Source organism: Passer domesticus, chromosome 5 (assembly GCF_036417665.1).
Source record: "Passer domesticus isolate bPasDom1 chromosome 5, bPasDom1.hap1, whole genome shotgun sequence".
Taxonomy (NCBI): domain Eukaryota; kingdom Metazoa; phylum Chordata; class Aves; order Passeriformes; family Passeridae; genus Passer; species Passer domesticus.
In genome coordinates this window covers 33296203-33324113 of record NC_087478.1, presented here as the reverse complement: position 1 = coordinate 33324113, position 27911 = coordinate 33296203, and the positions used below count along the sequence as shown (strand labels likewise).

Below are 27911 nucleotides of genomic sequence, written 5' to 3'. Positions count from 1 at the left end.
GGGCCGGGGCCGCGGCCCCTGGGCGGGCCGGGGGCGCTGAGTGGGTGGAGGCCGCGTCACTCAGGCCGGGCGCGGCCCGCGGGGGATGGCGGCCCCGGCGCGGCGCCGCGCGGCAGTGGCGGGCCGGCAGCGGCGGCAGCATGAGGGCGGCGGCCACGGTACGGCGGCAGCACCTGCTCCAGCACGGCACGGCAGGGCGGGAGAGACGGGGACAGAGGGACAGGAGGAGGGAGGGATGGAGGGAGGGCGAGCGGGCTCTCCGCGGGCTGGCCGCTGCCCCGGCGCCGCCACCGCACGGCGAGCAGCCCGCGGAGGGAGCTTCATGTATTTGTTCCCAGGACGCGGTGGGCATCCCCATCCCCATCCTCATCCTCTGCCTGGCTTCTGCGGCGGCCGCGCTGGACTTTAAGTACCACCACGCCGAGGAGCTGGAGCGGTACCTGCGCGGGGTGCACGCCGCGTACCCCTCCCTCAGCCACTTGCACAGCATCGGCCGCTCCGTGGAAGGTGAGCGCGCTGGACGAGGGGAGGGAAGGCTTTTTGTTTCATGAAATCGGGCTAGGTGTGGGTAAAGGTGGCGTTTCGTGGGCGCTTGCTGGCGGCGGGGCTGCTCTAACAAACCTCTGTGAAGTTTCGTCTTCCTCTTGCTTAAGCGTCAATAACACACTGTGGCTGAAGCATCATACGTGTCATCAGGGTAAAAGCTCTTCCAACTCTTGTTTCTGAGAGCTGGAAACGTCCTGAGTGGCAATTTCAGAAGCAGGGCTGTCTTTATGGAGCGTAGAATATGTGGGACCCCTTTGCCAAGTGCCCGTTCTGGGTGGGACTATAATTAAAGAAGTATGTTTCCTAACTTGTGGCTGTGTTAAAAATACCTTCTGATACAAGGTCCTGTGCTGTAGATGAAGAATAGGATTTCAGTCTCAAATGTTACAGGAAAATGTACTGAAATCAGTAATCACCTTTCTGACCTTATATTGATATTTTAATTTATCTCTCTATGATTGCTACTTTCTTACCATAAATTTGGGGAGAAGCGGCTAATTTTTCAAAAGAGATTTAAAAGATTAGTGTTTATTTGCATATGGACTTTAATGCACATCTGTTTAATTCTAAGAAAACAAACAAATTAAAAAACCCCAAACTGCTTTGTTAGATTTCAGTTCAATAAACTAAATCACTCTGAGAAGAGCTATAAAACTAGATAGAAAAATCATTCTTTAGAAACATCATCTGTTCCTCTAATCCCATTTTGTACCACTGGAAGGAGACATTTGTAGCGTCTATTATCAAATCCACGCTTGTGGTTAAAAAAATAAAAATCCATATTCTTCTTGATAGATGATCATGAACACATTTTCATGCCTTCTCACTTGTTTTACCATGTATCTCAAAGTAGACAAGGAATCTTAAAGTTATTTCAGCTGTGTTGGTTTTGGTTTCATCAAAGACAGAATTAGATTGGATTATGTTATTCATCCATGCAAGAGGTTAGTTCCTGTAAGTACAGTTCCCTCCAGTGCAAACTAGCAATTATCCACATCCTTATTTTCATACCTTTAGAGAACTTAGCTAACATTCTGATGATAGGAATAGATCATGACTTTTCTGCCAGAAACTCAGCTAGCTTATCTTTGTGCGGGTAGGCAAAAACCTTTCATCCAGCCTGAGAGATTGGAACTTTGGCTTTTACATATCTAGATACCTGAAAGCTGATAACATGAGATGTTCAACTTGTCTGAGTTCCATCAGCATGAAAACTGGAAAATCATCATCTCTTGGTTGTGATTGAGCAATGCACTGAAACATCATTCAGATTTTGATATATTGCTTTCTGCTTTGCCAAACTCTGAGAAGAGAATTGTGTGGGCTCTCCTCGTTACTATTCTCAGTGCCATGTAAAGCAGAATGGCAGTGAAAAATGTGTAGTGCTCCTCTATTCTTTCATTTTTATCTCAATGTTAAGAGATTTCTACCTTTGTGGAGAAATGAGCCTTCAGAGTCACCTGGAATATGGCTGGGGACGATACTGAATTAGGGTCTAATTTGGGTGGTTTTTTTCCTCATACTAAAAGAAAGTTTTATGACAACAGTGGTTATAGAATTCTGGTGAAAATGAAGTTTCAATTTTGGTCCATGGGTTGAAGTTCTGTTCCTCTATTCTCAGTTAAGCTGCTGCAAGCAAGACTGTCTTTGCATGCACATGGCTGTATGGGTTTACTAGTGTTGTCCTCCTGCCAAGTAGCTAAACCATGGTAGCAAAATCTGCTTCTTGATAATGAGAAACAGAAATTAATTTAAGTACTCTAAAACTGAGACCAATGTGATGTAGTAGGTTGATAATCCTGATATGAAAATTCTTTATGATGAATACAATATCCCATGGATCAAAGTAACATCTATAAAATCGACAGACATTATTTTACTATTATCATGAATGGCTATTGTTCCCATGTTATTTGTTAATCTGTGTTTTACTCCAATTTTATCTCATAATCTAGTATTTTATACTGCTATCTAGACTTGGATTATGAAGAATGTGAAGTAAAAACTTGACTTTTGGTTGGTGTATGTAGATTCAGAGCTCTGCAAGGGTATAAAAATCCAACTCTTAGAAGTTGTGGAGGGTGGTAGGGACCTGTGTATTACCACTTCAGAAAGTGATCACATGTAGTTCTTTAAGAGAAGTATCTAAACACTATTCATGTCAGAAGCCTCACCTGCTCCAGGCAGATCATAAAGTAATGTAGGTCTGGAGGCTATCTAGTCTGAGCTCCTGTTCAAAGCCAGGCTCACTTGAAAGTTAATTATGATGCTTAGGGCCCTCTCCACTGTACTTCTGAATATCTGCAAGGGTGGAGGTTCTACAGATTCTCAAGAGCCACCTTGCAGCCCTTTGGCTGCACAGCTGCAGCCCAGCCAGTCTGCAGTCTGTACCTGCATGGGGTTATTTTCTTGTTGATAATCCATACATGGGGCTCTTTTGTTCCAGGTGCAGGAACAAAAGAACCCCATGTATGGTTTTGCATTTATCTTGGTCAAATTCCATGAGTTTGCTCTCAGGAAATTCCTTCAGCTTACTAGGGGCCCTCTGAATGGCAGCCCTGGCCCTGATGAAGATATTAAACAGCATCAGCCCCAGAACTGACCCTTGGGGAATGCTGCTAATAATTTGCTGTCCCTTGAACCACCAGTTGTTCAGTCCAGTCAGCTTCTGACCTTACTGTAGTGTATTCCTCTGATCCATATGTTCCCAGCTTGTTTGCAAAGACACCCTGAGGGTGACTAGACACTGGAACAGGCTGCTCTGGGAGCATCCTTGGAGATATTCAACAGCTGGCTGAACACAGTCCTGGGCAGCTGGCTGTAGGTGGCCCTGCTTAAGGAGAGGAGTTGGACCAGATGACCTCCAGAAGTCCCACGCAATTCCTGAATCTGTGATTCTGTTGAAAGCCTTGCTAAGGTCAAGACAAAAGAAATAGGGTGCTTTGCTCCCTTTCACTAAGTCAGTCATTTCTGCATAAAACCCAAAAAGTCAAGTGTGATTTGTTATGGATAAATCTGAGGTGAGATTTACATAGTGTTTATTTGATGCATGTAGACTGTAATAGCAGTGTGCATAGCAGAATCTGTACCAAGATTCTCAATGGAAAACAAATGGAAAGACTCCCAATTTGTTTTGTGGTGGTTTACATCACCATACAGAATTTCCCCCTGCTAGATTACTAGGAGCACCTCTGCCAAATTACTCAAAACAATGCGTTCTAGACTGGCAAAGGCTTGTTCAGTCTCCAGATCTGATTTGGAAGCTATGGTATTTAATTATGTATCTCATCTGCTAAGCTATTGTCCTTAAATAAAGGAGAAAGGAGCTTAAAAGATATAGCACATTGGCTGACAAAACTGAGTGTTAGCTTTTGATCTAATTTAGTAGGTATCCTCACATCCCTCAAGATTTGTAGGTAGGTTGGTCTGTGAGAAACTGATACAGTCTTAGCAGCAGGTAGGCAGAGATGTGTGATGGCCCAGAAAATGCCTTAATAATTCTTTTATATTGTTTCAGGTGTGTTGTTGAATAAAGTTATAAAAGCTTTTTGTCAGGAGTTCAATTTTCTGATATATCCAATATCCAGCCTCAGAACAGTGTGTGCACTCTGTAGTAATAGAGGAATCTGCAGAGCTGCATCAGTCTGGGATGGCAGAATGGGACTTGGTGTAATCTTATTAACCCATCATGCCTAAGGCCACCCCAGTGAGAAACAGACTGAGTCTTCAGCAAGCAAATCTTAGAGTGCATTACCAAAAGGAAAATAGTCAATGTATGTGTCTGATCTGTGGCTTTTCATTGTTCAGGATACAGTGCTGTTGCTATTCTTTGAAAAGAAAATGAGGATGGTGGGAAGCCAATTTAAGGATTCTAACAGAACTGATGACCTCCTTAGGAGGACAAAACCAGCCAGGTATTGGAAGAGTGGAGTAAATTTTGTAGTAGATCCACACTCTAAAAAGGTCTTTTCAGATACACTCTGGATTGAGATAAAGTGATAGCATGCTAATTACAGCTTGGTTTACATCTAGGTTTTCTGGAGGCCAGTCTGCATTTTTAGAATTCCAGTCAACTTTGGGACAGTTGTAAACATCCTCAGGCCAGATTCTGCTCACTGAGGGAAAGGTTATGTATGGTTAAAGTACCCCTGTCTTTACCTAGTGAAGTTTCAAAGTTGACTTTATATATTAATATCCCTTTGGCAGATTTTATCTGGAGAGACTGGAGAGACAAAAACTAAAACAAACAGACCAGATTTTGTTCTGGTTCCACTAGAAATACCTTGCAAAAGAGCTGTCCTGAAAGCTTCTTTGGTAGAGAACTGTGTGGCTTAGTCATCCAATTCTGATGCTTAGTAAACACCAATATCCAGTTGCTCTCTCTCTCTGTTGCCCTTGGACAGACACATTCTGTCCCTTAATCTTAAACACTTTGCTAACTTTGGGGCAAATGTTTTGGTTTTGTTTTTAAGTAGTGAGTCTTGCTTATTAGCATTTTGCTACCCCTGCTCTGTAAACAGGAGAGGCTGAGATGTGCAGGGGATGTGTGTATGGTTGCTGTGTTTTATAGTTTGTGCAGGACTTGCCCATGGCTGCGTGCATGGATTGTACTATGGACCTCAGGGAAGGTGTGCTCAGCAGGGCTCCCAGCAGGCCAGGTTTCTCAGTGACAAGGTGCCTGTTGGAGCACTTTGTCTCCTTCCTGCCTCTATTTGTGTGTTTTTCTCCTTGGAAAACAGGAGGGAATGAGCATGCCCAGGTTTCCATCTGATAAGCAGCTGTGATTCAGCAAAAGGGCGTGCTAGGGGTTGGGACTCGGTAGTGCTGTATGCAAGATGTGCCTGATAACACAGTCAGTAGAAACCTAGGCACTTTACCTGTCCATCATTCCTCACCAGCACCAGTGGAATGTGTGCCCAAGGTGTGCCAGAGGCCAACTGAGACCTCCTGACTCCTCTGATAGTGTGATTGATATGATACCCTTAGGCATTTATGGGTGGCTGATACCTTTAGGCGTTTATGGTGAACAGGGGAGCACTGATTTAAGGTTCACTGCACTTCAGTGAAAATATTTAATAAAAGGTCAGGTATTGTACTTGTCTCATCTACACAGAAATAGTCTGTGTATGTAGCTGGGAACTCATTTTAAGTTGTTTATTGTGACACAGTTTGGAAGAAGCCTGAGTTGCTACCATCAATAGTAAAGTGCATCGTAAATTTTATTCAAGTTACATTACAGGCTTTTATATTCTGGATGTTTTTACTTTGTTTAAAGTACTAGAAAACAAGTTTTACTGCTGGAGACAACAAAGCTGAAATACGTTACCCATAAAATGTTTGTATTCTACTGGAATTATTATTGGGTTGGCTCAGGGGTTCTGGCAGTGCACAAAAATAGAGTGAGAAGGTTTTCTACAGCCCACTGTACTTGGAGGTGAATTTCTTGGTGTTACCCATTATTAAATGCTAGTTCCAGTGTTTTTAAAAGTAGGAAGAAAAATTAAAGGTAACAGAGGGATTTTTTCTTGTCTTAAAAATAAACAAATTACCTAGATGAAAATCCATAGCAAGTGTGTTGTCTTTGAAGAATATATTGCAGTTATTTTTTCTGTGGTTACATTATGCGAGGTATATTTGTGTAGAAGATTGTTACCTTAGGTTTGTTCCATTTGACTGCTGCAGATGACTTTCCTCCTGTCTCCAATCCTTGATAATGTTTCTTCTTCCCTTCCCTCCTCCTTATCCCCACCCCACAAATTTCCTTACAGGCTCTTCATACAAGCTTGGTGTGTATAAATGATAAAAGCATTGAGGTTTTTCAAAGTTCATTTTTAGAAACACGAATGAATGAGACATTTTCCACTTGGAGGGCCCCATGATGCAAATCTTGCTAAAGTTACTTGGCTCCAGTCCAGAGTCCCATGTGAAAATGGGCATTTTAAAACTTATTGTGACAGCTAAATTCTTATCCATGCTTTCTCACTTCTGAATTTTTTTGGCTGTTATGGGTCACTTGTTCTCTTTCATGTCTTTCCTCATAACTATCTTTGTTCTTGTCTTTGACAGTATGTGTGGCATATAAATGTAGGTTAACAAGATTCTAAGTAGGTTTACATGTTCATTTTGTTATTGAAAAGGTGTTTGGGTTCACAGATGGGCCGGATATTAATAGCCTTGTAAAGTCTATTTGCAGCACAGTATGTCAGTGACTGTGATGGGAAGGGGAAATAAAACAGAGAAGGAGTACTGGCTCCTTCATGGTTTATCCAGTGAAAGCTAAATCATGACTTTAGAAACAAGAAGTATTAACTTGTATTCTTAAGTCTGCAGCTCCCAACTGAGCTTTGCTCTAAATCATGTATTTAAATAGAAGTCACTATTACTATATTAGCTTTAATTTTTATTTGTCCTAACTGAAACTAAAAATTTAAATGCTGAAATGTAGATTTATATATTATCTGGCTGCATCCTCTAGCAGTTTGACTCCTGTGATGCGACACAAGTAGTTTGTCAGCAATCAGTCCTCCAACAGCCAAGTACTAAGATTTTATCTGATGATAACACAACTTTTCTTTCCTGTCAGTACAACTATGCTTTTTACACGGATCATTTATAAAAAACATGTTGTTTGGTCAGTGTCAGATGTTTAAAAGATTGATAAGCTTAGCCATTACTCTTGGAGATGCATTCACTGACTATGCATTCCTATTCTCTTGCAGTGAATAGAAAATTATTTGCTTAAATTTTCTGTTCTTTACACTTGCTGTGAATTGGTCAATCATTTTTGTCCTGCCTTCTATGATCTCTCCTACTTAAACACACTTCTTTCAGAAAATCTTGGAGGAAAGTTTGTTCATTTGTTTTTTTCCTGTGGAACATGCTAGATCAGAGATTTCTGTCCCAGCCTAAATAAATAAATAAAGTGTGAGGGGAACCTATTCTACAAGGACAGATCAAACATTTCTCATATATAAACTGTTATTTAGTACTGAAGTTTTAATGTTGTAACTTCAAAATGGAAAGATCTGATCTGTTTAGAAGTAGTACACTATTCACGTGAGGAGCATTTATTTAGAATCAGCCTTGTGAGAAAAGTCGCTGTTCTCCTGCTTCCTCTCTACCTTTTGCTTTGTAGTTGTCTGGTTGCAGCATATATTTGTCAACTTTTTTTCAGAGCAGTAAAAGTCTTAGGGCTGCAGCTATCCTGTTTCCCATCAGCAAGACTTTGCAGCTTTCTGTGTTTGTTTAGAATTAGGCAGAATTAACTACTGGATATTGTAATTCACCAGTGATGTTAGCATATCCTTTCCTGGTGTTGAGGAAGTAAAATATGTAAGAGATTTTATGTTTGAGGGTTTTGTTAGTTTTAAAACTAACTAAAATATAGAGCTCAGGGTACTAACAATAGTGCACGATGGACATAAATGGATGGTTTTTTTCCCCCCCTCATTCGTTGTAGGATTCTGCATTCTGGAGCATTTTGCATACATTTTTAGCCCTGTAAATGAAATGTAATCCTAATCACAAACTTACTTAAAGAAATAAAACTCTTGTGCCTCAGTTTTACCCAGATGGTCAATTTGTCTGCATTCTCCTTTCAACTTGAGAAGAACTTAGTAACACATCCCTCCTACCCACTCCAGACAATGAGACATTTTTAAGTAGAAAAGTGTTTCTGGTAGCTTTCCATTCACTTCCCACAAAAGAAGAGCAGCAGTGTGCCCTGCATCCCTTCTGCCCAGCCTTTCTGCCTAGGACCTCTGCCTGCAGATTCTTGCACCAGTCTTGCTTATTTTCAGGGCTACCTAATTAAAGGTTTTCTCTGTGTAGCTATGGCATATTGTGTTCACACAAGTACATGGAAACCTACTTATAATGCATTAATTAATTGTTTGCAAGACTTCTTACAATGAAGGATTTGTTCATTAGACAGTTGTTCTGCACATGTTTTTGTGTAGAAGAGAGATCTAGATAGGTTTTAGGGCTGGGTTTTTAGGTTTTTTTAAATGAAATCTGAATGTGCATGTGATTTCTAAACTTTCAGAAAGTTATGCTTTTGGAACTCTTTGTTAATTAGAAGATTAATTTTAAGAAGTGGACACAGAAAAAGATAATGCATAGGACTTGCTGTAGATTTCTTCCCCTCACAGCTGAGAGAATACTCTCCTCGTAAAACTGTTCACTCTTACAAGCTGTGCTGTGGCACAAATGTGAGAAGGAGGGTAGAGGATGTTTCTAGGCAGATGATTCTGCAGTTTGATATCTAGGACTTACTTGTTGTTATGGGAAAGGTCAGACCATGGCAGTCAGAGTCACTTAATTAAATTACTGTAGCTGCTGCGTAACGTGCTGAGCTCACCGTGGATTTAGGACAGTTGAGTTACATTTCCTGTTTGTCCCTAGCCTGTGTGTTCTGCATCCATTGTTTCCAGTTACCTGGGGCTTTAAACAGAGCTTGAGCACATCTGAAAAAGTAACATTTATCCTAAATCTAAAATAAAAGCAAATTCTGTTCTCAGTAAGAAATGTAGTCCTACTGTGTCCATTATTCTGCTTTCCAAAGAGCAGCTGGAGAAAAGGACAGGAATAAGGTAGGCACAGATGCCTTCCCTGCTATGCACTTCAAGCCATGTGCCACCAGGAGGATTCTGATGAAGCATTTTTCCTGGTCATGGTTTGCCTAGAATACAAAACTTGCTTTGATGCACAATTGCATTAGGCTGATCTCAAAATCCCAAGAATAAACAAAGGCCATCATAACGTGTTTGTTCAAGAGACTAAAGACCAAATTGCTCTACTTGTAGGTATTAACACAGCCTGATCCTTAGTTGCTGCCTTGTGTCTTTGTTACCTTTCCTGAAGGCCAATTGCTAGTGTTTCCAGAGGCATTTTCTTACCTGTTTTAGGAGAGAATCTGGAAACACTGGTCCGACTAATGTAGCTTATTAACTAAACCAGAAACAGATGGTAATGGCAGAGACTGGATTATTTTTTAAAAATTAATCTAGTCTCCATTTTCCCCCCTTTATTGAGTTAAAGGGATGGGGGGAGCTACTCAGTGTCTGGATTTGTAGGAGTCTGCTTGTCAGTGTTGAGACGTGGATGGTTTTGAGCTTCCTATTCTTGAGGCAAACACAATGTCTGAGATCTGACAAGGATTTTTGTGGGATAGGTGTAGCAAATCTCTTGGTGAGGTACTTCAGGAATTGAATATTATTGAATACGGATAAATTGCACTTTAAAACAAATGACCCCTGTCCCTTATGGCCAGCTTGTGTTACAAGCAATCACTTTATTCATGATAATCCAATGGTACTGCTGTGAATGGGTAATATTTATTACTTTCATGTATACAATAGCTTTTCTAGATGCAAAATTACTAGATGCATACCAGTTTCACAGCTTTCTCAGAAAATAAACTACACCTTTTTAGAACTAGGTTTAAAAACCCTGTGGTGATAGGACAAGAGTTAGTGAAAAGGGAAAAACAATCTATTTAGTTTCTGGGTGTAAATATGAAACCAGTCAGTATAAATAGTAGAAAAAGCCTGCTAAGACTATTTCAATGTGTCTGTGTTGTTCTCATCTTATTAGTGAGCAATACTGAATAAGGTTAGTCTATCTTAATTTAAAACCAGTATTCCCTCTGGGTTGTTTTTCTTTGACTTTTACAAGTTTATTTTTATTTTTTGATTTTTATTCAAAAGTAACCTGTAAGGTACTATTGTAGAGACTGTGCTCTGCATTGGCAAATTTTTATGTTTTTTGTATAAAAAGTTCTGTTCAACTTGATTCTGAGAACTGGAAATGGTACAGTGATGACTCACATGTACATAGGAAAGAAAGGGTTGCTGTTCTCAAGATCCAAGTCTTGTGAAAGTGTCCAAAGCAGCAATGGATCCCAATCAACCAAAGATTTAGTTGAACGTTTAGGAAGATAAGCAAGCATGTGAACCATGAATTGTTTTGACTCCCTTCCCTTCTCAAGTGCTTTGGATACAAATAAACAGTATCTAGTGTATTTTAGAGTCGTTGTTTATTCTGTCAGTTCTGTTTATATGGTGCTGTCTCTAATTTAGAGTGACTGCTATAATCTCTTGGAGTAGACAGGAGCTGATTAAATAGTGGGAAATTGATATTTCTATTTGCTCTTTGCCGAGAGAGAGCGCCTTAAGTCTGTAATAAGGGATCTGTGGGAAGAGGCCAGAAGTATTCAGTTTAGCCCCCACATAGTGACTGTGGTGTGATAAACCTGTAGCCAAATGTTACCTTGGGTGCTTTTGGCTTTTTTTCTGCTTATCTAAGCACCATGCTGAATATTGCCAAACATGCCTGGTTGATGTATGTGATTGATCTGTATCTCTTTATTCTTTAAAATACCTTGAAGACTTTCTGATTTTTAAAGTGTTCTACCTCTTCTTGGCATATCAACTTTGTTCATTACTAATGCCTACAGTGCTACTACAGGCCAGGTCTTTAGCTAATCCATTCTGTCTCAGTTAGCTAATCCATTCTGTATCAGTATACCTGAAAGTAAGGATAAATGCTCACAAAAGAATTTGATGTGCAGTTGTTTTTTATGGATGTTTGTCTGATTTCAGCTTCAGGTATGTAGCTTATTTTGGCAGTGTTTTACTCAGTCTGGCTAGATTAAAATCACGTATTTGTTCATGTTTGTAGGGCTACTTCTGCCATATCAGTCATTCTGATTAACTATTTCTGGTTATGCAGATAATGTACTGGTACTCCAAATTCTCTTAGAATCTGAATCAAGCCGTGTGTGTTTTTGGGCAGTCCTCTTGCAGAAGAAAAGTTCCAAAATGGCATTAGATTTTTCAGCTTGAACTGGTAATGACAAATCAGAGTACCTCAGGGCAAGGGTGCTGCTGATGGTAGTTTAGCAAAAGGAATTTCTCTCAAAGACCTTCATTAGCTGTGGTAGTGTTTTGCTGGAAGACAATGTTGCCCCAAGGAGGTTCATCTGCCTGGAGAAGAGAATGCTTAGGGTGGAATCTTATCACAGAATTCAAGTACTTGAAGAGTGGCTATCAAGAGGGTGGCTCCTCTCTCTTTGCAAGGAGCAGTGTGGAGAAAAGCAAGGGGCAATGGGTACAAGTTGCACTGTGAGAGGTGCCCTTTTCTAAATATAAGAAATTTTGATACAATGAGACTCATTCACTGGAATGACTTCCCCAGAAATGAGGTAGAGTCCTCCTCACTGGAGGTTTTAAGGATGCAATTGAACAAAGTGCTGAATAGTGTTATCTAGGTTTCCTTTCCCATGTAGGGTTGGACCAGATGATCTCTTGAGGTTCCTTGTAACCTGGGCTGTTCAATGATTCTGAGATTGGTTCTATGATTGAATTGCTCTGGGACCTTGCATTCTAATGAGAGTTAATCTCTCTGTCCTGCACCTTTCTAGGCAGGGCTGCCCCAACACAGATCAGCATTACTGCAATTCCTACCCATGAAGCCAGGGCAACTCACAGCCAAGCCAGGAGGACTGTAGTCAGTCTATTGCTTTTTCTTTCAGTACCCTAGCCTGGTACTGACAGTGGGTCTGAGCCTTTCCCCAGTCATTTCACTTCATTTCCTAGCCATAACTTTCTTTGAAATTATGAGTTTTCATAAGTGAAGCTGTAAAGAACAAAGTGAAGACAAGCAGAAATATAATTCAGAAGAAAACCAGGGAACAAAATCAAGATTCTAACATCTACAAATTGATTTTATTTCTTTCACAGTAGATCTGGAGATCAGTTTCAATTCTTCACCTTAATTACCAGGTTTTGTACATCTGTTTAGAATATGACACTACGTTGCAAGCTAGTGGCAATGCTGGAAAACTTTTAAAAAAGTTAAAAAGGCTTCTCATTCTACTAGGAGCTGTGTGGTCTGGCTCTGCTCCAATACAAGTCTTGTTGCTTGTCCTGAGACACACAGTTAGAAACACACGTTTATATTCATCACTTGAAATATAGTTCACTAATTAGTTGACGTCAGTTTTGGTTTGGCAATTTGGCAATGAGAAATGGCTTTTCAAAGCATGAGAGGAAGCTTAGCTGTTCCCTTCAGGTACCAAACCAGAGTTATCTAGGCTTTGCTGATTAAAGGAAACCATCCATATGCTGAATCTTTTTACATGCAGTTAATTACAGCCGTATGGGAAGAAATCTTACATCATCCCTCACAGATACACTATCCAGTACTGCAGGCTGAGCAGACCCAGGAATGTATTTTAATTGTTAATGGAAGGTTTAGTACTTCTTACAAGCTGGAAATGCCAGGAAATAATTGGTATCTCAGTTCATGGGAGTGTTTATCATGTAGATGGCCCTCACGCAAACTCTAAACAGTCTGAACACTAATGCAGGAAAGGCCAATTTACATCAGTACTTAATGTTAGTCTATACTTAGCTCTTCCTTGTGTTTCCCATGAGTGCAATCCACAGTGACTACAGCAGGAACGAGTACTGCTGATGGCAAGACACTGGAAGTATTATTTTTTAATTTGATATCAGAGTACGCTGTTATTCGTAGAAAATCTTAAATGATGGAAACATCTAGGGCACTTTACGTGGACTCTTTACTTGAGTGTGTGTCATGAGCTGCATGTTGCAGGTTTGCAGTAGCCACCTTTAGGTTTGGGCTGTGGCAGAAAGGCTGCAGCTGCTGCTGTAGGCAGGTGTGTTCCTCTTGGTGCAGAAGTCCACATGGCCACTGACACCAAGGAGAGATGTCTGAACTTGCCTTCCAATAGAGGGAATGACAGCTGGGAAGCAGGGCTTGGAGGGCATAAGGACAAAGAATCATAGCAGCATCCTGGAAGGACTTCCTTGGTAATTCATTGCAAGTTGCCCCAGGATACAGCTATAGAGAGAATGACACACTGCAGAGTTGGAAAGTAAGTTGAGGCTGTTGTCCACACTTAATTATGAATAACAGTTTTTTCACTGCTAGGATTATTTTCAGTTCCAAGCATATGCTACTGCAGCAAGGCTCGTCATCTATTTTCACAGAGCTGCAGGTTGAGATTTGAGGGGACCTCTTGAGGTTTTGGAAGGGAGAAGGGCTAGGGTGAGATGATTTGTGTGTTCTCTTTCTTTCCTTTTTGAAGAAGAATGTGATTAAAAGCTAGTATCTTTGGGTTCTCCACTCTGCAACTTGTCTAGGCTTACAGAAGTCAAACTTTCTTTTTTTATGAAACAGTGGTTCTACATACAACAAGGCCAAATAACTAGCTTCCTTACCAAATCAGTTGCCACAAAATTATTTTAAAGGTATGGATTGCTTGCTCACATTGTCCATTAATGAAAGAGTCAGTAGCATCATCTCACAGCTTTGTGCATGGCACAGTTACAGGGGTTGAACACCAATGTCTTCAAGAGCAGCTGTAAGATCAGGGGATACTGAGATCACTCTTGGTTGAATCTGTCAGCTCTCAGCACTGTCTTGATGCTTCTTGATCCTAAGACTCTGATTCTGTTAACTGAGAATTTAGTTTGGCAACCACTGTCTTCAGTTTTACCTCTCTTACAACTGTTTCAGTGCATCTTGCAGTGTTGCTTTGGTCCTCTTCAAGTTTTTCTCCCATTCCTGAAGTCATGACCTTGTGGTATAGCTGCTGTGAGTCAGTTGCATGGCTAGAAAAGAAAACAAAAATGCTGTGGCATGTGCATGACTACAGTGGTCATGCCTTCAGGAATGGGAAGCTGATACGCTCCGGAGTTTGTTTACTGCAGATTTGATGGTCCACAAAGATTTAGGAAATAAGGCTTTTTATAGTACTGCATATAGCAGTGCCTGTGTTCTGTCTGTCCTGCAGGGGTGGCTGGGCTCCTCTCAGACAGGTCGTGGGTGCCAGCAGTTCCTGTGTGGAGCTGGGGACAGCTACCACGCTTGCGAGGTCTGGCAATAGCAATCTTTAGCCTGCTATTATCAAGTAACTGGTCCAGTTTCATTGCTGCCATCTACTGAAACTTGAGTTTTCCACCTCGCTGAGCTGACTAGTGGGAAGCACAGATTTGCAGATGAGGTCTGAAATGCCACATTATCACTAAAAATAATAACAAAAAATCTCCTCTCCTCTCCCTCTCCCCCCTGCTTAAATGTGGACTTCCAAAATGTATGTATGTTTATTTTGGTACTTAAAAGTTCAGCTTCTTGTGCAGCTTTACTGGTTCTAATTAATACTCTTTCTGGAGCTATTAATTCTTTCCCTGCTGATATATTTGAAATATGTCTCTGATACAACTCTTTCTGGTACCTCCTGTTTTCTGAGTAGTAATGCATGAATGTGTTTAGCTTTTTTGTGTTGTTTTTAGTACAAAACCAGATGTTCTTTCTTTGTGATAATGAAAATTTCTGTATATATTTCAGAAAAGCCTTATGATTTAAAATTTGGTGGGAGGGAGAAGAGTGGTCTTATTTGCTAATTTAATTTGAAAAGTGTTTATTACAAAAAAAAAAAAAAGCCTTTTCTAGTCCTGGTTAAATGCTTTAGAAATTGCAGGGTTTATTATTGTACTTGGGCAGAAGGCAAAGCATATTTATTCCTATAGCTAATATTGCAAATATTCATAGAGTAAGAGAACCCCACAGTCTACTTTGATATGTTGTATATAGGACTGAGTGGGCACCAATGAAATATGAGAATTTGTACAATGGTCTTCATGACCAACTCTTTTTATTCTTCTAAGGCTTGTATAATTTTACACTCATTTTAAAAAATGTCTTTTCCCCTTCCCCTCTTAAAGGTAGAGACCTGTGGGTTCTTGTTCTGGGAAGGTTTCCAACCCATCATAAGATTGGCATTCCAGAGTTCAAGTATGTTGCTAATATGCATGGGGATGAGGTACGTTTCAATTTTTGCACTGTCATTTATACCAAATACACTTACCAGAGGTTTAGAGTGAGCTTCTCTCAGGCATGTGCTTCTTATTACTGAGGTATGTCATAACTCAAGGAAGACAAAATATGGGTGTATTTATTGAGGAATTTTCAGAATAAAGTTCCCTTGTTTTGGTGGAAGGACCTTAGGAGACTTTACATCATGGTGAAGAGTCCAACAATCCTACACTCAAGACCTCTCTTAAGCAGAGAGCTTTGTCTTCTCCAAGTGAGTAAACCCAGAGGCTTTCAGTTTCCCAGCAGAGTCTGATGCAGTAGTTTGCTTGTACATTGTTATTGCCTAGGCATGAAATATGACTGATAGAACTCTTCAAATACATCCTAAGATTAAATAATAATTGCTGTGAAGCATCAAATTATTTATTGTAGGAAGAAAATTTATCTTGGGAACCTTAAGCTAGGAACAGCTAGATTCACCTGAGATAACACAGAGTACAAAAGAAAAAGCAATGCCAGAACAATAGACTTGCTCTGGGAAGAATGCCCACTTATTAATGATCAAGGAAAAATTATGATTATGAGCCTACCTGATGCAGTATTTGAATCTGAATCAGAAAGAATCAAAGCTTCACTGTCTTCAATAGTACTTTTTTGCTTTGCATTTCTTTTATTCTTTGCCTTTACCTGATTATATTAGTCATCTGCAGGATAAGTTTAAACTGCACAAAATGTTTGTATGCAGTCTTTCATGTGAAGGTTAAATAATTTAGCAGGAGTAGCAAGGTTTCCAAAACTAAGAAAAAGATAGATACAGTAGAAAGTGTATCCTGTGCAAAGGGTAACGTGTCAAGAGTTACTGCTGTGTGTGAGCACTGGCACGCCTACAGGCACTTGTGACATTATGTACCAAGAATTTTCCCCAAGTTAGACTAGTTTCACCTTGTTCAGCACTGGCCTTGCTCAAAGCGCTGCTGGGAGTTGGACTGCTTGGGAATTTAACTCTGTGTGGGAGGAAGCTGATTCATGGTGTCAGATGGGTACATTTGTTACTGGGTGCCCAAGGTAGGGTTTGCAGCCTTGAACCTGGTGTGTGTCACCAAGGTATCTAGGAACGGAGGCTGCAGTCCCTGTGGACTGCTGGGGGGATTGCAAACCTCTGACTGTAAATCACCCAGCTTTGATGGGGAGGAGGTGGAGGGCAGGATATGATCTCACCCAGAATGGGCTGGCTTGCAAATCCAATATTGCTGGACTGTGAAAGGCCACACATACTGAAGTCTCCACAAGGAAGCTCCCCTGTCATTATCACTGCCCAGCTGGATATACACAGAGCTTTGACCATAGGAGAACACACTGTTTGCACATCCACAGGGCTGGGAATTGCTGGGGATTGGCAACTCGGATCACTGCCTAGGATCTGAGTTTTTATTGCCTTCATGAGGAAATGAGGCTAGGTTTTCCTTTAAAGTCAGACGCAGTGCCAGACGGTCTGAGCAGGCTTGATCCTTGAGCTGCCTGGCTAAGGCCTCCAACATTCCAGTTGTTTGTCAGACCGAGCTCACACCTAGGGAACATCCCAGAAATAGAGCTATTCCTCCTTTTCAGACCCACATGATGATTTTTGCTGTTTGTGGTTTTTTGGTACGTACAGGTGAAACAAACATACAAACACAGTTGCTGTTTGGGTTTTTTTAATTTGATCATAAATATATTTCAGATGGCAGGAAATTAATTCCTCATAGAGAGAAGCATATGAAAACTTGAATGTTTTTTCCCCATAATCTAAGATTCTGCTGGACTAGTCACTGGGGATAGATTCAACTACTCCTACAACATATTAAGCAGATAAGCTTTGCACTAATTATACAACAAGTTTCAACTTGCATTGCCAGAGTCTTTCATAAATTGAAATTGTGGGATTATGGCTTCATTGATCCAGTCAGGTCTTTTGTGCTTCAGTGCTGTTTTCTCCAAAAGATACAAAATGAGAAGTTCTGTTCTCAAATGTAGTTTGCTGATGCCGCCCTTCTAACCTGTTATGATCACACATATGACACTTAACTTTGACTCAGCTGGCCCACTGCTCCAGAAACATAAAAGTTGGGGTGGAACCTGAATTACATGTGTGTGGGCTGTTCACACGTGCTGCTGGAAGAAAAACTAGGTTATTTGGAAAGCTGCCCAATAGGGAAGTTCTAATAAAGTAATCTGAGTACACAATGCCATGAAAGGAGTATTTTTTTCAGAACTGAAAAGATTTATTTTTTTTTAAGTTTATTTTTCTTGATACTCTAAGACATAACCAGCCAAGATTTAAAAGATTTTAATTTGTGTTCACTATTGCCAGATAGAGTGAACTTTTGCCCCAGGTCCACTGAGAGGCAACAAAAAACTTCTCCCATTCTTTATGTTGCCTGTATGAAGCTGGACACCATTTTAGCAGTACTTTTTGTTTAACCTGAGCCAAATTAAAACTGATTTAAGCTAACTTTAATCAAGATGGTGTAATTGACTGCACAAAATGCATGAACCTGTGAAATGTTGATAAAGTCTGCAGGGGGAAGGGGCAGGAGAGGTTGCCTGATCTTCTGGGGTAACCCCCATTCTGAATTAGACAGCAGCCTCTCTTGTCCCAGGCTTTTACTTGAAAGGCCTTCTCTTTCTAAGTCACACATTCCTCCCTGGGGAAGAACTCCTCCTGCTTAATATTGACCACAACCAAACCCCCTAGTACAAACCAAATAACTAAGTCATAAATGGAGCAAAACCATTTGGACCCTCTGTGCCAGTGACTTAAGTGCATTCTGTACAACTGAACAAAGAGGATCTAATTGGAAAGCTCTTCCTGAACCATGTGTATCACTGCAGGGAAACCCTTGAAGGAAAAGCACATCTGAACAAGCTGTAAACTTTCTGCGTGTTTCTGTTTTCTCCCTTTCATGTGTTGAGTACGTGGCTTTAACTTTCTGCAGCTGTAGTGTAACTGGACCATCACAAGATAAACTCTTTCTCAGGATGGCAGTTCTGATATGAGCCCTTTTCTTTTTCTGATCACTTTATTTTCTCGGTATATAAAGTAGCAACAATGCAAATAATATTAAATAATACAATTGCTTATTTATAATAAACAATATTTTATAATAATATAAATAAAATACTCATATAAATAATATAATAATGTAGTCATATAAAATATTATTTAAAATAGTAGTATTTTTCCTCTTTCACTGTGTGAAACTGAGCCTGTGCTGATAGGTCTGAACTAGCCTGTGAAAGGATTTGCTCATCTGCTGCCTTATCTTGTGAAATAAGTTAAAGCAACTCTACCCTCTTTCCCATGTCATCATAGACATAGTCATATCCACAGTAGGGTTTCCTGAAATATTAGGGCTTAAGTGAATAAGGGCTGGAGTAGATTTATTTGTGATCAATATAATAGAGTCATAAAAAATGCCAAACAATAAACTAATGAGTCTTGTGTAGAATTTCTTACTCTTATTTCTAAGAAATTAATGGAAGCTGCATTTACACTATCAAAATACCACTGTGGGAAAAAAGGCTGGTTTTTTATCATCCAATTGCACAAAAAGAATACTGCATATACTGCACAGCTTGCTATAAGGAATTGTAATTCCATATTCCCATGTCCCAGTCCTGTCTGATATATTATTGAAGTGATATGCAGGGAAACAGTATTTACTCTAGGAAAAAAAAAAACCCAGTATTTATAAGAAATGTTTATTGCATGGTGAACTATTTTCCACCTAGCTTCGGTATTAGCTGATGTGATGTGAAAAAGGTCAGAAGCACCAGAGATTTCAAAATTCAAAACAATCAAATCTCAGTGCTAACAACAGACTTTGAAAAAAGCTGGACGTTGCTGAGGTGTGTTTCAGCACATTTGAACACTGCCTTGCTGCAGTTATTTTTTTCCTTATCTTTCTTCACACTCTTCTGAGTGGAAGAAGAAAAAGCTGCCCACGTGTCAGCCAGGTAAATCCTGAAGCCAGTGGAGTTTGTCCAGTTACTGGTTCAGAAGCATTTCCTGCAGTGATCAACCAGAGAGCTGCACTTCCCTGCACAGACACATGTGCTGTGTCTCAGATGTCCACAGAGATTGCTGCTGGAGCAGTGCAGGGGTGTGTGCCAAGCTGTTGGCACAAGCAGTCACTGCAAGGCTGGTGTGTTCTAGCCAAGGAGGACAGCCCCAGTGGGGTGTGTCCCAGCCGTGCATGACAATTAGTGCAGTACAGGTGTTAAAAATAACATCTTGCAAGTGTGGCATTTCAGTGGGAAACCAGGCTGGCCTACTGCTCACACTGTGCTTCCTTAGGTGGGGTTGTGCCTGGTATGCTGAACCCGGCCTGTGGAGCAGCCGGGGCTGGAGCAAGGAGCCAGGCAAGGCTGTGTTGCCCTGAAACAGGTCCTACCTGACGGTTTGGGTCTTTCTTTCAACATCGTTCAGCTTCAAAACCAGGCCATGTTTAAGGAAAGAATTTTAATAATAAAAATGGGCAGAGTCCATCCACCCATAGTCCTCTGGTATTAGGTCTCTATCATGTGGTAACAGCACAGTTCTAAACCCGGGGCTGATGCAGTAAAGTGTTACAGCACAGGTGCAATTGGACCTAACCTTAATCTCCTAACTGGCTGCCTCTCTGGCTTCTTGAATAATCCCTGTGGCAGCTGAGCAGGGTGCTGACACAGCCCTGCTGCAGGCAGAGTCAGGAGGTTTAAAGGATTTGTGTAGAGAAGCAGCAGTTGCACCCTTTCTACAGCATTGATCCATGTCCTGACACACGCACACTTCTTCATTCAGGGCTTCCCCTGAGCATCACTGAAAACCTTTCCTGCTCACTTTCTCCCTTTGGGGCACAGGAGGAAGCTGACATCTGAAAGTGCACAGAGAGAAACTTAATGTCTAATTGTATCCCTAGAGGTGGGAGAATGGGATTTCCTTTGCTTTTCTGTCACCCTTTGTGTGAAATACTATAGCACAATCTACTTTGGCATCTCATCTCCTTTGGGATCCTGCAACCAAAGCTAAATGTTCATGTCCTCTCAAAGCCCCAGAACACATATATGCTGTCCCCTGCTCTTCTCTCTGTCTTCATATTAAACCTGAAGCTGTCCTTGACTTTACTGTCAGCAACCTATCTTCAGTGTGTCTAGATCCTTTATTTGAAGCTCTAAAATAAAACTCATAACTCCTATCCAGAGACACTCCTGACCTCTGTAGTAACAGGGTAAAGCTTCACTGAGCAGCAGATGCTTTCCAAGGGCTTGAGCAAAACTTGACCTTGAACTTGAACTTTCCCAGAAACTAAAGCTTTCCCTCGGATACTTCCAGATGTGCTTTCCCAAGGAATGCAGGGTGCTTTGGACCAAAACAAAACCACCCCTCTGTTACCACACCAAAACAATGGTAATAAGTATATTCTTTTCTCACAGTGTAATCACCCAAGTGCCAGCACTCTTATGATAATCTGAATTGCCTAATGTCCTGAGTACAAGGAATCCTATAAAATAGTTTGTAAAATACTGTACATGTAAGTAAATCTGGGATTAACTTTTAATTGCAAATAATATGATCTGTGAAAATCAGGTAATCTTTCATTCTTTGTAAACATTGTTCCTTTCCACCACATTTTTTGTTACTTTTCTTTTTTTTCCCCTTTCTGCTCCTGCTTCTCCACCCTTTCTTTTTGGGCCTTATTTTGCTCAGGCATTTAAGAGAAGTACAGGAGGAGAAGAGCACTTTCCCAGGTTCTCCAGGCAGCAGTCCAGTCTTGTCTGTAGTTTACCTGTCTCTGTGGTAGAGCTATTCTTGCTGATTCTGAGTCTGGTAACTTCATCTCTCATGCCCAGGGCCATGAGCTGGCTGGTTTCTCTCCTCTCCTGTCCTCTCCTCTCCTCTCCTTTCTTCCCCACCCTTATAATGTTCCCAAGATGTCTATCACCCTTTTCAAGAGCTGCCTGTACAAGACAGGTTCTGTTGCATCCCTTCTTGAATTTCACAGAGTATATTTATCAAACCTGCAGAGCAGTCTGTTTTCACATACTCAGGTGCTGGTTTAGATCCTGTTGTGATAGACCAGGCTTTGTTCTTGGAGATAAAGTAGAGATAAGTTATCTCTAGAACTCATCTACCTGCAAGTCTTGGTCTGTTCCCTTTCCAGACAGGGTTTAGGAACCCTAAAGCACCCTTGAGGCATGGGTCACAGCGCTGTGGAAAGTGCCCCTGGAAAGTATGGTGCAGTGAACACCAGCAGTGGTTTCTGGGGTTCAATAGAATTGTCCTTAACTCTGGATCTTGTACTTGATACTGTTTTACCTAAAATCTGATAGACTAAAGGGAGATGTCAGCTTTCATGACTTACACAAACTTACATGAACAAAAATATGTGTTTGGCTTTTTCTCTGCCACTGCCTGTCCTTGATCTAAAGTCTGTATCCAAATGTCTTTCCATGTCCTTTTCTAAGGATTTATTTGGTGCACATCCTCATGACATTTAAATAAAGCAATGTAGCAGAAGTACCTATGTGGCCTCTTTGATCTTGTATTAATACTGACTTCCCATAAAAGAGGATCAACAAGAAAAAAATCCTGCTCTGTGGCATCCTGGAAAACGTGGCAGACTTGTCCTCCCTTCCTTCTGAAACTCCACTGCCAAGTGGTGCCACACAATGCTGGCACTCATGTGCGGGGTCACTCAGGCACCAGCTCAGAGCTGGGACCCTGCAGTGGGACTGAGAAAATGCAGTGGAGTTCCCAAGCCCACATGGTGTGGCTTTATCAGGCAGCTTTATTTTTTGTTGTAGCTGTTCCTTATCCATGCAAGATTTAAGCACTGCATCTGACACAGTCAGTTTCCCGTTATACAAAAAGGTCTGGTTGATCTAGGTTTAAAATCCTTATGAAAACCCTCCAGTGATTCCTTTCATCTCTTCAGTTGCTTTAAATATATTTAGGAGAGAGCATAAAAAAGTAGTGTGGATCAGTGTGCTCTCATATGCCTTGTGTGTCTGTGAAATCCATAAGAAAAACCTGAAGTTCAAGGCGGTGGATCTTTATTTGTTTATTTTCTTATTCTTCTTCTTCCATATCAGACTTAAAGTAAATTCTGTGTTTCTTTACACAGACTGTTGGGAGAGAAATCCTGCTCCATTTGATAGATTTCCTGGTGACCAGCTATGGACGTGACCCAGTTATTACCCGGTTACTCAACAATACCCGGATTCATATCATGCCAACGATGAATCCTGATGGATTTGAAGCTACCAAAGTGCCTGATTGTTATTACACACGAGGAAGGTAAGGGTGGCTTAGGAGGGTGGGAGAGGTAAAATAAATGGGTGGGGAGTAGTAATCGTGGCTAGCCAGAAGACTGAATCACACTTGGTGGAGAGCAGAGTCTACAGGATGTGCTAGGGCTAATTTTTGCCTGTGCCCTTGTTATGGCATAGAGTTTCTGGAAGACTGAGTCAGACTGGTGTTTATAAGTGGTGTGGCCAGAAAATATTGGTCAGAATGGTGTAATGACCTCAGCTTTTAGGCAGGAGACCCAGATTGCAAATACAAGCACAATTCCCTATTTTGTAGCACCTTTAGAGTGCTGCAAGAAAATAAGGAAAATTCCACCCACAGGGATTTATTTCAATTGGAGAATCCTGTAACACTTCTTAATGAAAAAAGGTGTGTCTAAGGTTGTTGAATGTACTTTAGCCATGTGTTTAAAAATCATGTTGAGTGTGGATTTAATAAGAAGGAGGAGTTACACAAGCAGAGCTGGCTATAGTAGGTTCTTTGGGTATAATAGTGATGGTAGGAAAAGAAACCTACACAGAAGAAAATATAACTTGGCATTACATCCTGTGCTACTTTTGCATTCTTTATTGTGACTATTGCAGAGACCAAAAAGGGGATGAAAAGCTTAACAAGCTAGAAGAGGGAAAGAGACTGTGAGAGAATGCAAAGAAACGCCCAAAGGGCAGATTTGGAATGTGCAGAAAAAGCAAACCTATGAGCTAGAAGTTCTCTTGGATCACTGGCCTTGGCAACATCAGAAACAAGTGAAAAGAAAGTTTAGGTAGTTCAGTTCTTCTTTAGGTGACCAGTATTGGCCATCCTTTTTATTAAGAAAAAATGTAATCCTCAGCAAATAGATGGGACTTATATGGAGGCGGATATTTTTTTATCCCCTCAGTTGTCAAATAGACAGAGTTTAACAGACTGAGCTCAAAAATTAACACAGTCAACAGTGAATACCCTCTTCATTCCTGTACTGACCTTCTGAGAGAAAAAGCAAGAGAGTGTTTGAACAGGCTGGGCGTTAAGGTTCAGGGAGAATAAATGCATCCTGTGTTTGACTCAATTTTTTCTGTCTGTTGAGAGTGAGAAGAGCCCAAGGGATACAGCCATTCAATAGTTACCTTGGTCTTCTATACAAGCAGGAAAAACACATACAGGAAGAGGACAAAGTCCTTCTGATCTGGCTCTGTTTTTTCCAATTCACTTATGAGTAGGTGTGCATTCTATGTGCATTTCAATATTCTGTTTCCACTTAGAATTGTTTTGTTGTGGCCTATGAAGATTCCAGTGCTGCCAGAAAGCAAACTGAACTCCATCAACATAATGCTTGAGAAATGAAAAATGGTCATCTTCCCTGTTCCCTGAAGATACTGGCACACCACACATCTGGAGAACTGGGAGGCTGGTGATGTGGAAGCATCCACAGGCAAAACAGTAATGGGAATGTCTTCTCTCTTTCTAAGGTACAACAAGAATGGAGAAGATCTGAACAGAAATTTTCCCGATGCCTTTGAAAATAACAGTGCCAAGATTCAGCCAGAGACTCGAGCAGTAATGGACTGGATAAAAAGTGAAACGTTTGTTCTCTCAGCAAACCTGCATGGGGGTGCCCTGGTTGCCAGTTACACCTTTGATAATGGTAACCCAGGTAAGCTGGTGGCAAACTCTGTTCTCTCACAACTGACTGGGTTTAGCAACGTTGGCTGTACCAAAGCAAAATTTATAAGTATTCCTGCAAAGTTCTTGTAGCTTTTGAGCTGGGATGGGCAGAATTTGATAAATCTCATCAAAATTCACTGCCTAATGTGGCCTTCTGGGAGATATTTATCCTGCATGTAAAACTGTGTTTTACCAGTGTGTTTTACCAGTAATGAGAGTTGCACAATGGCTGTCTTCACTCTGCAGTTACTGGCTCTTTGCAAGGCTATAGCAGATCTCCAGATGATGATGTCTTTATTCACCTGGCAAAAACCTATTCTTCCAACCACGCCAGCATGTACAAAGGGGCAGGGTGTGACAACAGGCAAACCTTCCCAGAAGGCATTACCAACGGGTACTCTTGGTACCAGCTCGAAGGTAAGAATGTCACTGATACTTCATTCAGCTGCTCCTGGTAAGATGTTTTCTCACTTTCTCCTGCCATCTCTGATGATGAAAGGGCAGTGATTTTAGTCAGAGTAGAGGGCTGATGAGGGAAGCAAGTCAACTCATTCATGCAGACTCTGTGAGCAGGACCTGGGTGTTTTCAGACTCCTCCAGCCAGCAATTACACAAGTGAATGAGGCAGTCACTGCTGTCTGCCTGCTTCTGTGCCTTTACTTAAGGCCTGCAGTAGCTGTATACATTACACACATGTGCACACACTGCTTGGCATCAAGATCTTCTCCTTTCAGGAAGAAAAGCAATCTTCTATTCATATGTCATCCATTTTTTAATGTTTAATTGCTGAAATAAAAGTTTTCATTATTGTTTATGTGTAGCCAGATAGAATATGGGGCTTGTGCACTGTGTATGTTGTTTTCATTGTTTTAAAAGACTTAAAAGGGTCTTGGAATGGCTTTGGCAGTGGCAAATCCTATGCCAGCCTATCTGTCCCTTTTTGGCTGGGAAAGCTTGAATGAATTGAAGTCAAAGACCCACCCTTTCTCAGCCACAATCATCACCATTTCCAAAATGAAGTATGTTTTACAAAACAACACTCTTTGAGTAACTAGAGTAAATAATTAAGTTGGTTTTTCACAGGAGGCAGTAAATACAAGTGTGGCATTGAGGAATAATTTATCTGAATTACTTTTCTTACAGGTATGATGAAAGTTACCAACATTTTAACTTTCTTATTTGTCTTTTAGTTTGACCTTAGTGTTTCTTTGCAGCTGAAAACGCTTTTCTTTCACTTTTAAGGTGGAATGCAAGATTACAACTATGTCTGGGGACAGTGTTTTGAAATTACACTGGAGCTGTCATGCTGTAAATATCCTCCAGAAGACCAGCTGGGAAAGTTCTGGAGAGACAACAAAGTTGCTCTGATTGAATATATCAAACAAGTACACCTAGGTGGGTATGTGAGTGGGGCTAGAGTGAGAACTGAGGCCAGCTTAGAGGGAGCTCCTCAGCAGCCTGGGTCAGTGCCACAGCTCACAGGGGAGACATCTGGTGTTAACTTGGGAGCTTCTGAACAGGAAGTGCTACAAAGCCAGGGATGGGTAAGGCAGGAGAACTTACAGTGTGTCAGGTGAGGGGCTACTACAGGTGTGCAAGGGGCTCAAAATGGGCTGGGGCAGGAGCAAGGGACTGGCCCTGGGGCTGTCTGACCATGCACTCCCCCCCTCCCCTCGTATTCCTGAGCAGCCTTGGGATAATAATAATTTCAAAGGTCTCTAAGTGTTTATGTGCCTCAGCACTAGTGTCTTTAGGTCTTTGCTGCTTGGATTTTGTAAATTTGAAAGGCTTCTCTAGGTGTGATGCAACTTCACATTTGGAAGAGAACTGCTGCTTAGTGAAGCTGTGGTGCTTCGCAATGAGTTGAAGGGTTTGCACAGACCTTTTGCTTATCTTGCATTTTGTTGCCCTAAATAGCTGACTGCTATTTTATCTCTGCCTGTGGTGCCTTGAAGATGGTGTGTGGGAATTAAGGGAAACTACTTCATAAGCAGATATTGTTGGTATTCTGCCTTTGGGAAATACTAGACAAGAGGCTGACTTATTTTAAATCACAAAAGAAGGGGGAATGTGTCTGTGTTTGTGTGCAAAAACTGCCAAACCTGTAGTGAAGCTTGAAGTCCTTCAGTAAAGAACATAGAGTAAGTGTGTATGATACCTTCAGCAAATGAGATTTGGAAGAGGAGATTACAATGCTGCTTTCTAACTTAACATGAGGATAAACTATTAACAACAAAAGCCAAGGATTTTCTGGTTTAATTCCCTTGAGCAAGGCCGAGGTGTCTAGTCATTATATGAGATGTGCTGAAAAGTGGTGAAATAGCCTCTGAGTGCATCCAGCAACAGAACAGTCTGCCTTTCTCAGAGAAGGAGGCTCACCAGTTACAGTTCATGATCTTTCCCTGCTCTCCCTTTTTCATAGGTGTCAAAGGCCAAGTTACTGATAAGAATGGGAATCCTATTCCCAACGCCATCGTGGAAGCCAAAGGAAGGCCACACGTCTGCCCCTACAGAACAAATGAACAAGGGGAGTACTTTCTTCTCCTTTTGCCTGGGACATATGTGATCAATGTGAGTATGCAGCCTTACTGAAGGATTGTTTCCAATTGCATTGAGTTCCTGAGCACAGTGACCCTGCAGCCTTAGAGGTGGCTGAGCTGAGCTGCTCAAGTCATAGATAGGAGGTGTAAAGACTCTTTAGCAGACTTTAAAAAAACTATGTATTTAAATATTAGTCAGCAGAAAGGGAGTTTTTCCATACAGTCCTCAGTATCCAGAGATAAGCACTCCCTGGACCTTAGTGGAGCCAGCTGGGATGAGTGGAGCACGGCAACAGGAGCTTGAGGTGTTTGAAACAAACCACAGAGCTGCTGAGGGGCTGCAGCCTGGGATCCACAGCAGGGGCTGGCACCACCATGGGTGCCTGTCATTTCCTTGTGTCAAAACGGTTTCTCTGTGGAAGTCCAAAGAACTGTAGGCTCTGCCTGCTGCCAAAGGCTTACGCTTAAGCATCACTGCAGGATTCTGACTCTACAGCAAGTGTCTTATTGCTATAACATGAAAACTTTACTCTTTTCCCAGTCCATGTTCTCAAATGTATCTTTAGAACATTTTGCCCTGTACATTTAAAGTGTGAATATTAATTGTGTCACAGTTGAACTCAATGTTTCAAACCAAGGAAGAACTCTTGTGTTTGCTCCTAGGCTACGGTACCAGGATTTAAATCGATGCTGAAGACAGTGGAAATACCTGACAACACTGGAAACTTCAGTGCTTTGAAACAGGATTTCTCTTTCCCAGAGGTCTCAGATAAGATCAGCTCAAGAGTTGCTTCATGTCCCAAAACTCCCCTCTACCAAGAGCTCACACGGGCTTCAGCTGCAGTAAAACCAACCCTACATATCTTGGTTTTAGTGACCGTTATGCTTGCAATCTTCAAATAAAGTCAGGAATGACAAAGGCAAAATCTTCCTGCACAAATGTGGCTTTTCAGAGAAGGAACTGTATATGCATAAGAAAGTATGTTTTTATAAACCAAATTCTCAGA

General features: G+C 41.2%; 1 protein-coding gene across 1 annotated transcript; it reads left to right on the top strand.

The window, feature by feature from the left end:
• The first annotated feature begins 56 nt into the window (after window positions 1-56).
• On the top strand, window positions 57-27911 carry CPM (carboxypeptidase M). The gene is made up of 9 exons (XM_064419463.1): window positions 57-158; window positions 339-507; window positions 15300-15397; window positions 22536-22708; window positions 24169-24353; window positions 24611-24781; window positions 25607-25759; window positions 26787-26935; window positions 27568-27911. The coding sequence occupies exons 1-9, from the start codon at window positions 141-143 to the stop codon at window positions 27805-27807; spliced, it is 1356 nt and encodes a 451-aa protein (XP_064275533.1). The 5' UTR covers window positions 57-140; the 3' UTR covers window positions 27808-27911.